The following is a 9,892-nucleotide window of genomic DNA, read 5'->3' as shown; positions in this document are numbered from 1 at the left end:
AATACTAGCTTGTTTCCCAAAAGTGGCTGCTCAGCATGGAGGAAAGCAGCCCCCCAGCTCACTGCTGCTGGCTGCCAGCCCAGAGCCTGCACTGTGCTAGGCTGTGGTGCAACTGCTTCACCGCTGCCTCCATGTTGCCCAGTGCAGCAGTAGTGGCTATGTGGAACAGTTGCTGGGGCAGCACAGAGGCAGCGGTGAAGCAGCTGTACCACAGCCTAGCACAGCGTGGGCTCTGGATGGGCAGCTGCACCAAACACTACCCAGCAGCAGTGAGTGGGGGGGGGAAAGGTGCTTTCCTCCACAGAGCAGCAGCCTCTGCCAAGCTGCTGCTGCCACAGCTCAACCCCGACAGGCGAGCCCAGAGCTGGCACAGGGCCCAGGCTAGAAGCGGTGCTCAGGAATGAGCTGGTGCTCAGCATAGGGGAAAAGCAGCTACCCCTTCCCCACCCCACGGGCAGTGCTGCAACCGCTTGAAGCCCGTACGGGGCTGCCTGTTCTTGCTCTCCAGCAGAGACCGCCAGCAATTGGGGGGGGTGAGGGGCAGTGTTGCTTTTCTCCTGCACTAAGCACCAGCTCATTTCCCACCAGTGAGTGCAAGGCATGCAGGGTTGGGGCTGCATGCAGCTCCCCCCACCCTGTACCACAAAGCTGGGGCAGGCGCACTGGGAGTTAGCAGGCACACCAGAGTCAGCGGCAGCCAGGTGAGAGCATGAGGCCTGTGCTGGTGTCCCAGGGCCAGTGCCAGTGGGGCCCAAACCAAGGTGGCAGGAGCGTAGGGTCCCAGCCAGCAGGGGCTCTATGGAGCTGGATCAGCTCCCCACTCTCCCTGCTGGTGTATCCCATCCCAGCCCAGCTCAGCTCCACAGACCCCTGCCAGCCTGCACCCCATGCTCCTGCTGCCCCACTCTGGGCCCTGTGGGCCCTGGCCCCGAGATATGGGTGCAGGGCCCAAACTCCTGCTCATTTCCACTTCCCCCCGCCACTTTCCCCACTTTCCTGCCCTGCCACTCTGCACTACATGGCTCCCATGCCCCCACACACATCCACACAAACCCCTATATGCAATCACTTGTGCATATACACCAAATGCCTACAAATCAGGACAAAAATAATTTTTTAATTCAATTAAAATATATGATTTTTACTATGGAATTTGTATGGTTTCTTTTTCTTAAGATGGCAAACCTCTTCCCCAAACGAGTACTTCCAGGGGCAAGGGGAGGGATTTTCAGTGGCATAGGTCAGAGGCTAGGGGCAGGACTTCTGGTCCCACGATGGTGACTAGGAGGCAGGGCACCTGCCAAGGGGCAGGGCTACCCATGCGGCCCTTGACAGCTTGCAAAAACTCAGTAAGTAGCCCTCTGCCCAAAATAATTGCCCACCCTTGGCCTAACCACTAGACTACAGAAGTTAAGCTTCCCTTTTGCTTTATCTCTTTCACGCTCATGACCTACATTTGTCTGCCCATTGGCCAAAGCTTTCCATGAGTGTTGGAGAGAACCCCCACCCAGGCTACTCTTTCAGCTTGGTAGGTTGAATGTCCTTGTGGGACAAAAACCATAGAAAATTAGAGTTGGAAGGGACCTCAGGTCATTTAGTCCAACCCCCTACTCAAGGCAGGACCATCCCCAACTATAACATCGCAGTCAAGGCTTTTTCTGGCTGGGTCTTAAAAACCTCCAAGGATGGAGATGTCACAACTAGGGCTGTGTGAAATGGCACCATTCCGTTTCACCTTGGTTTGGACAGTTTGACGGAACAGCATTCCATTTTGAATTTAATTTAGATTCAAAACAGCTGTTCCGTTCCATTGAAACAGAAAGGCTGTTTCAATGTTTTGCTGGGGATGGGAAGTCAGCCCTGCTGGGCTGATTCCCCATCCCCCATGCCAGATCAGGGGGCTGCCTCCCCACCCCGGGCACAATCTAACACGGGGAATGGAAAGTCAGTCTAGCTGGACTGACTTCCCATCCCCAATGCTATAGTTGAAACATTTCGACCAGCCTCGTTTTGTTTCAAGGCTATTTCAATGGCCTTTGTTTCATTTCGATTTTGCCATGTCGACCTCAAAATGAGTCAAAAGAAAACAGCTGTCGAAATTTCACGCAGCTCTAGTCACAACCTCCCTGGGTAACCTGTTCCAGTGCTTTACTACTCTCATCATGAGAAAGTAGTTTCTTATTTCTGAACTAAAGGTCCCTTGGTGCAGCTTGAGATAAAAGGACTCAGGCTAAACAGAATCTTAAAATCTTAAGTCTCACATTTCCTAGATAAGACTTTACCCCAGGAATGTCAAACATACAGCCCATGGAGCCATTTGATCAGGCCTACGGGTTGCTGGACCGACTCCATGTGCCAGCCCTGGCCTGGAACGCTCTGCAGGCAGCACAGGGGGTCAAGTCCAGGGCACTACAGGCAGGCCACACCCCATACCCCTTGTGCCACAGTGCTGAGTCCAGTGTTGGTCCTAGAGGCTTTGTGCACAGCAAGCCCCAGGGATGGCACATGCTGCACATGGCAGGCAGGGCTGGACTGCTGCAACTGCTACATACAACAAAGGGCCAGCACAGGGTGCACATCCCATGCGGTGCCCCACAGGACTCAGAGGTAGCATGCAGGGCTAGTCAGTGGGGTGCTGCATGGATCCAGCATGCACTGTCCTGGGACTTGCTGTGCATATGACCCCTGGGGCTAGCACAGGTACACACTGCCTGCAACATGCAGTCTGGACCCAATACTGCATGCAGCACAGGTTCTGGGGCACAGGATGCATACAGCACCTCAGACTGAGCTGTACCCCCTCCCCACCATGCTGCCTCAACACCAGGTCCAGCCCAGGTGCCAGAGCCACTCTACATGGTGGGTCCTGGTGCAGCCCACAAACTGACTCAGGGATGTTCATCTGGTCCATGGGGCTAGGTACATTTGACACCCCTGCTCTAACCAGTAGGCTATCACAAAAAGGTGGGTACCCCGATCACCATCTTCAAAATAGCAATCTTCCCTCTGAATAGGGTTCTGGATCTCATAGACAGAGGTGCCCAACATGAAGCTTTGACTTGGGTACTAAAACTCCAGAAAGGGACACAAATTCAAAACTCCCTCCTGCACAAATGCAGAATGCACTCTATCGAAAGTATCCCAGACAAATACCTATCCAGTCTCTTCTTGAAAACTGTTGATGAAGAAGATTCCACAGGTTCCCCAGGCAGCTTGTCACACTGCCCTACTATTCTTAGGAGTTAAGATTTTCTTTTCTCAAGATGTTAAATTAAATCTATTTTGCTGTAGCTTAAACTAATTTTTTCAAGCTTATCAAAGTTGGAAGATCCAAACTAGAAATAAAATCCAAACCGGCCCTTTGTCAAATCACATTAACAAACTGTGATAAAACGCCAGAAGACAGAGAGGATCATGGTTTACAATAAGCTAATAGTGTCTTCACAAAAGAACCATTCCAAGTTGATCCAAAATACTGTTGCAATCTTAATAAAGTTCACTAAATTTTCAAAGATTTTTTTCTCTTTATTTAAACACAAATACATTTACAGCATGCAGGTAAGTTAAAACTATGTGGTATCTTCCCAAAACCAACTAGGTTTTAATGCATCTTAATGTACTCGAGTTAGAGCACTGTATTCCACAGGTAGACTTGTCGTCTCATGTCAAATTTAGAGTTACACACAGTAGTGAGTCAGTATTTAAATTATGCAAATAATTTAGTTGATCACCAGGAATAAATATTTTATTTTACTGAATTCCTATCTAAGCCTTTTTAGAAAATATGATCCAGAGAAACAAAAATAAAAACTGCTCAAAGACTGCAATTTAAAATAGCAATGCATTTAACATTCCATTACAGACAGAATATTTTAAATTTACAAAACAGTAATTGTCCTGTCCAGATAACCTACCAGAACTGAACCAGAAAGAACCAAATTGCAGCTTGAAAATTTTAAGATTCAGTTCTTGATAAACTTTGTAAAGATTTAAAATAAAAAAAGCTTGGATATAAAAAAGGTGATATACATTTTGAGCTACATGCTAGTTACAGTTTAACTGTTTAGTACACAGCGATGTTCAGCACCAATACCCATGATACATTACTTACAGGAATGAAACTGCCATATACAGGCATGAAAAAATATCCTGCTTCATTTGAGTATTTCCAAGGAAACCAGTTTTTAGTCACTGCAAATTAATACAGGTGAAGTTCTGAAAATCTGCAGTTAATATTGTGAGAAATTCCAGACAAGGCTGTTTCCATTAAGAAAATTCCATTAAAAACCATCTATTCAACTGCTAGTTCACCATCCACTTCCCTTGGCACACTACCTCTCACGCTCCAGAAAGCTTACAATTTTGCAGTTTTTTTGCTGTAATTTAAGAATAAGAGGTCTTTTAATGTTGAAAACCTGAAAGAATTAGGTTTTCTGGCAGATATAAACAAAATCAGCCTTTGAAATGAAAATTAATGTAGCTAGTCAAGCTGCTGTGGATAAGAAGGAAATAGAAAAGTTAACTTAGAGTCCAAAACTTTTGACCATGCTCCATCATAATACAAACATTTCACTTTGTATAAAAGGTCTCAAAAATTATTTGCAAATCAATGTCTATGTAGGATTCAAGTTTCCACAAAAATCGACAAACATCCCAAAAAGCAGTGAGACAACCAATTTAGGACATGGCATTAACTCTTGTATTCTTGAATATTCACATTAGGTTTCTTCCAACACAATGATTTGGTAACTCATTTCTGTTCTAAGAACAACTTTTCTACAACTGTAGTGGAAAAACCCCTCAGAATATCTTATCACTTGTGTAATTTAATTTCAAAAGCTTTGATCTTGACTTCAGCAGCAGATATGGGTGCTCAGTACTTGAGAAACAGGTCAGAACAAAAAAACATTGTTTATTTTGTAGCCAATTTACAGGACTTTATTGCAAAAAAAAGAAAATATTTGATACAACTACTGCTTGGGAGTAGGTATTTACGTATTCCTAGACTTACAAATGCATTACAATACAATTCAGTGTAGCACAGGTTCCTCCCATTCTATCCTTGGTCCTGACACAGCTCTGGGATTTCTGGCCATATGAGCTATAGTTTCCTTGCCTCCATTATTAGTGTATTTAATTAATTATCCAACTGCTCATTAACTCATTTTCTCAAACTGAAAGCTTACATTTCAGGTCAAGATTTCCAATATGCAGACAATAGTGGAAAAAGTTAAATTCTAGACTCATTTCACTATGTTAATATAGTGAAAATTAGCTATCAGAATTAGACAACTAGATAATGAGCTCAATCAGAATGAAGCAGAATGTTTTCACTCCAAATTATGCTGTGTATAGAATCAGGAACAGGACAGATTAAATTTTCCACTTACAGACTTTTTCTATGTAAACTTAGGTTTACTTTTGTTACTGTACAGTATTTAACTCAAAACAGCCTGATAAACAGGCAATTAATCAAACAGTTAAATAGCCTTGTTCAAACTGAACTCTTTAGTTCTATGGTTTCAAGACTTCAATGCCTTATGGCAGTTGTCATAAGCACACTTCAGTATTCCTACACTGTACAAATATTTCAGTCCTGATGCTCTATGCAGCATTTCAGGAAAACTTTAAGATAGAGTGCTGTTATAACTCAGAGTGGGACAAATAGTGTTATTACTTCATGTGGTAAAAATTAAAGTGTATTTCAACACTGTTCCACGTTGCCCTAAGACAGTAAAATGTACACAAATTAAGCTAGAAAATTTGAACTAAGATTTACTTAACATACATTCAGCTTGGCACAGTGCAGACTAAGTTTAAGACATGAAAGACAAACAGTGTAATGAATAGAGCTACACTTTAACATGTCATTTTTCAAGATGCCGAAATTACACTAATATTTTTGGGAATCAGTTAGTAGAATTTGTAGAAGGGAAGAGAGCTGTACAGGCCAGGTATAATTTATACAGTAAAAAAAAAAAATCCTACAATCCACAATGGGAGAGATTATTGTCATGGAATGACCCTCTCCGTATGATATCCCATCCTCTTCATACTGCAGATTTCTCAGCAACTGCAAAGAAAAAGTTAAGTTAAATGCATAAGCAGACATATATCCCTCAGTGACTTTCAAATGTTTAAAATTGCACACAGAAATAGTCAAATAGTAACATGCAAAATATTTCTAAATTTCATTCTTGATCTAGGTCAAGAAGGCTATGGGTAGTTTGAAGGAGAACAAGTGTATAAACCTTTTGGTAGAATCTGCAGACTTGGGAGCAATTTATGAAATTTCAACAATAAAATGAGTATTATTGGTCAAGAAAAAGAACACCAACCTCATTTGTTCATAGATCCACTTATCTGAGGTGCTATTATCTCAGTTATAGATGAAAAACAGCGCAAGTTAGGGACCAGTGCCTTAGTAGCAAGTTTTATGCAACCAGAGTCAATGGGATGTCATCTGCAAGTGTTATTGACTCTAAATGGAAATTATATTTTTAAACAAATTTAAAAGCTGTAAGTTGACTAGTTCACATGACATTCTCTCCTTAACCCATGACAGAGTTGCAGTAATTCACTGCAGTATTTTTTCTTTATTAAGCAATAAATAGAACTGATCATTTTAAAGCTTCAAAAAATGTGAACTGCTATATTCCTCAGGCAGACAAGCTGATATATTTAATAGAATTCAGCCAAGCTAGGCCTCCTTGCTCAAAATTCCCCCAGGCCAAATGATATGTGGTTACCAAGGGTAAAGGCTCTCTCCCTCCAGGTAAGATGCAAGCTCAAGGGGTATGGAGAACAAGTGTCAACATATACATTTCAGCAAAGGCAGGGATAATTTATAGTATTTATAGGAAAGAGACATATTTATAGGAAGGAAGGACACCCCACCCCAATCACCATGGTGTCTGGGAACTAGTCAACTGCCAGGATGCAGTAAATTGTCTGGGACTGATGCCCAAGTCCTGGAATAAAAATCACATAAGAATTGCCATTTACTGAGTCAGAGTCAGGAGGTCCATCTTGCCCAGTATCCCATGTCATATATAGTGGTAGAGTGGATGCTGAAGGGGACAATGAATTGGGTACGACTAGGGTTTTTTCCACTGTTCCTCTCACTTGCAACCTCCAGGATTTAAGGTATAGGAAGCTGAGATTCAGAGGCTGTATCCTTAACTCCCATGCTCGATAGCAACTGATGCCCCTTTCCTCCAAGAATCTATCGAATTCCTTTTTGAATCTGGCTAAACCAGGGGTGGGCAATTATTTTGGGCAGAAGGCCACTTACTGAGTTTCAGCAAGCCATCGAGGGCCACATGACAGGCAGCCAAGGGAAGATAAATGTTAAGTTTTCTAAATTTTTTAGGGGCCCCACAGGCCGGACAGAATGGCTTGGCAGGCCACATCCGGCCCCTGGGCTGCATTTTGCCCACCCCTGGGCTAAACCATCAGTTTCCACAACATCTGGAAGCAATGAGTTCTACACTAATTACATGCTGTGTGAAAAAAACCACAACTTCTTTTTGTTAGTTTTAAACTTATTATCTGCTAGCTTCTCATAATACAAGAACTAGGCATTTGCTATATACTGTCATTTAGTGACCCCTGTTTACTTTCTTCCACTTATGGAGAGAAAGGGGAAAGAATGTGATGGCAAAGAAAAAGACATCCATAACTGCACCAACTGAAGTCAGTAAAAAAAGGAAGCTTTGGAAGATTAGGTACTAGTTCTATTTTTCCTTAGTTATACGGTAACACCAGCTAATCTAGTTTTAAAAGTGAGAGAATTCCTGGGATAAAGTATCTGGGATTTAAGACCCCACAGGGCTCTTTAGGAGCTCACACTATTCTTCAGTTTAAGACACAGATGGTCTTAATGTGTAAAATGAAATTACACAAATGAGAAACATTCAAAATGCAGCTGAGCAGACAAATGCAATCTTCTTCATAAGGAAGGGAGCAACTGTCATGCAGTTAATGAAGCAAAAATGTGCTTTAAAAGTCAATAAAGATATTTAAGCATATTAACCACTGCATTGGATTTAAATGAATGTACACATATGCTTAAAGATGCATATGTGCAGTTTTCATAGGCCCCTGGCAGATGTTACACTTAAGACATGATTAACCAGTTAATCACATATGACGTAGTAACCCAGCCATGTGTTCATTCAGTTAAATGGCAAGATAGAACAGGTAATAGGTCACAAGACTTAATACACAGAAAAAAAAGATGTGTGATAGCTTTGTGGCCGATTCCCATTAAAGCCTTAAACTAAGAAGTGTGGCCACCACCAATCAGGTAACTAGTGCAATATGGCTCCCCCTGCACTGGCAATATTTCTGATCTCACAATCACATGCCCTGCCATTCATATATGGCATGGCAGGAGGCATAATTGTTGGGGTTGTGAATCAGATCTCATCACACCTTTAGCTGAATGTTTGTCAGAGACCATAAATACACATACTACTTCAATTACTGAAGCATTTAATAGCATTTTAACTAGAATGGCATTTTAAAATTATTAAATTATAGCTTTCATAAAAGCAAATCTTTTCATGCTAAAACTTCCAATTCCCAAGCTATAGTGCATAGCCTTAGCAAAGGTAGAAGAACAGCATATGAAAGAACCACCACTACATCAAATTGTATTTCTCCTTGGAGGAAGGCCTCACTGTCAAATTTAAAAAGTAGGCTACTGGGGAAAATAAGAGTAGTGAACAGTAATATTTTCATCTATTACATACTTATTACAGATTGCAGGTATTTTTTCTATTGTTTCTGTACTGTGTTCAATTAGGAGTGATTCTTAGCCCCAACCTATATTTCATCATATAAAACTTTACTTCACTTGTGTAAAAGGAAGCACCAGTATGAGCTGCCTACTTACACAGTGTATTCCTCCAAATTAAAATGAACAGGAAGTAGTTGTAGAACATTCGAGTGGCTTTATTCAGCTGAATGGATTTTAAACAAACTATAACACAAAGCTCCCAAAATGACACAGAAACAACCTATGGAAAGCAAGACTTACACTTTATCCTGCCGTGCTCCGCCTCCACGCAGTGGGACTGGCTGGCTGTTTTGAGTTATTGCACCTCCTCCACGAATTGCACTTGGATGAGTTGGAGAAGCTGCTGGATGCTGGCCAGGACGGATAGGCTTTGCTACAGAAAACAAGGCACAGCTTTAGGAAAATGCATGCCAAGCCATTTACCATTTGATCTTTTATTGCTCCAATTCATCAATCCTGTATGATGACACTCTACAGTGAATAATTGTTATGGTCTGGCAAGTTACCGGCTAAAATGAGAAATACATTATTTTAGAAGTTCAGAAAAGTGGTATTTGGGGGATTTTAATGATCAGGCTGTTAGGCTCAGATGCTTTATCTTTATGATGCACTGTATAAAAAGACAGTTTTTTGACTAATCTTATTAGTTCTGAAATTCAAAAGGCTCTTGTTAATGAGTTAAAAATATTATAAATCAAAAACGCTCAGACAGAAAAGCATCTTGTAAAATTAACAAATACAGAACTGTGAAAAATCAATCGCTAACTTTTCGACGCCGCGTATCCGTACACTCTTTGGCATTTTTAAGTCCATAACAGGTCAATTTGGTTTTTTTTCCCACAAAATAAGCTACTCTGGTTTCTGCTTCTGGCATACTTCAGAACTTCTTGAATTATACAATTATAAAAGTTCTTCCTTCTCTCAAGGCAAATACACCAGCTTGTCAGTGGCTATATGTACTTCATATCAGACTGCTACCTAGATTTGAGAAAGACTCTGCCTACTCAGATCTAACTTATAGGAAAACACGCTTCTCAAAATCAAGCCCATGACATGTACATATGACTCTCCTTGTAGCAAGGGAGGTGG

At 41.8% G+C, this 9,892-nt stretch overlaps 1 protein-coding gene across 1 annotated transcript in view; it reads right to left on the bottom strand.

The window, feature by feature from the left end:
- Nucleotides 1–4,383: 4,383 nt before the first annotated feature.
- KIF5B (kinesin family member 5B) overlaps nt 4,384–9,892 on the bottom strand; it is a 56,414-nt gene continuing 50,905 nt past the window's right edge. Inside the window, exons 25-26 of the mRNA XM_019508200.1 lie at nt 9,044–9,176; nt 4,384–6,073 (exon numbers count right to left, since the gene is read on the bottom strand). Of these exons, the coding sequence (XP_019363745.1) occupies nt 6,067–6,073; nt 9,044–9,176 (140 nt within the window). The 3' untranslated portion in view covers nt 4,384–6,066. The remainder of the gene's footprint in view (nt 6,074–9,043; nt 9,177–9,892) is intronic.

Source organism: Gavialis gangeticus, unplaced genomic scaffold (assembly GCF_001723915.1).
Source record: "Gavialis gangeticus isolate Ggan-Ray unplaced genomic scaffold, GavGan_comp1, whole genome shotgun sequence".
NCBI classification, from domain to species: domain Eukaryota; kingdom Metazoa; phylum Chordata; order Crocodylia; family Gavialidae; genus Gavialis; species Gavialis gangeticus.
Note: the sequence above shows the minus strand (reverse complement) of the source record. Positions and strands in the feature narration are given on the sequence as shown.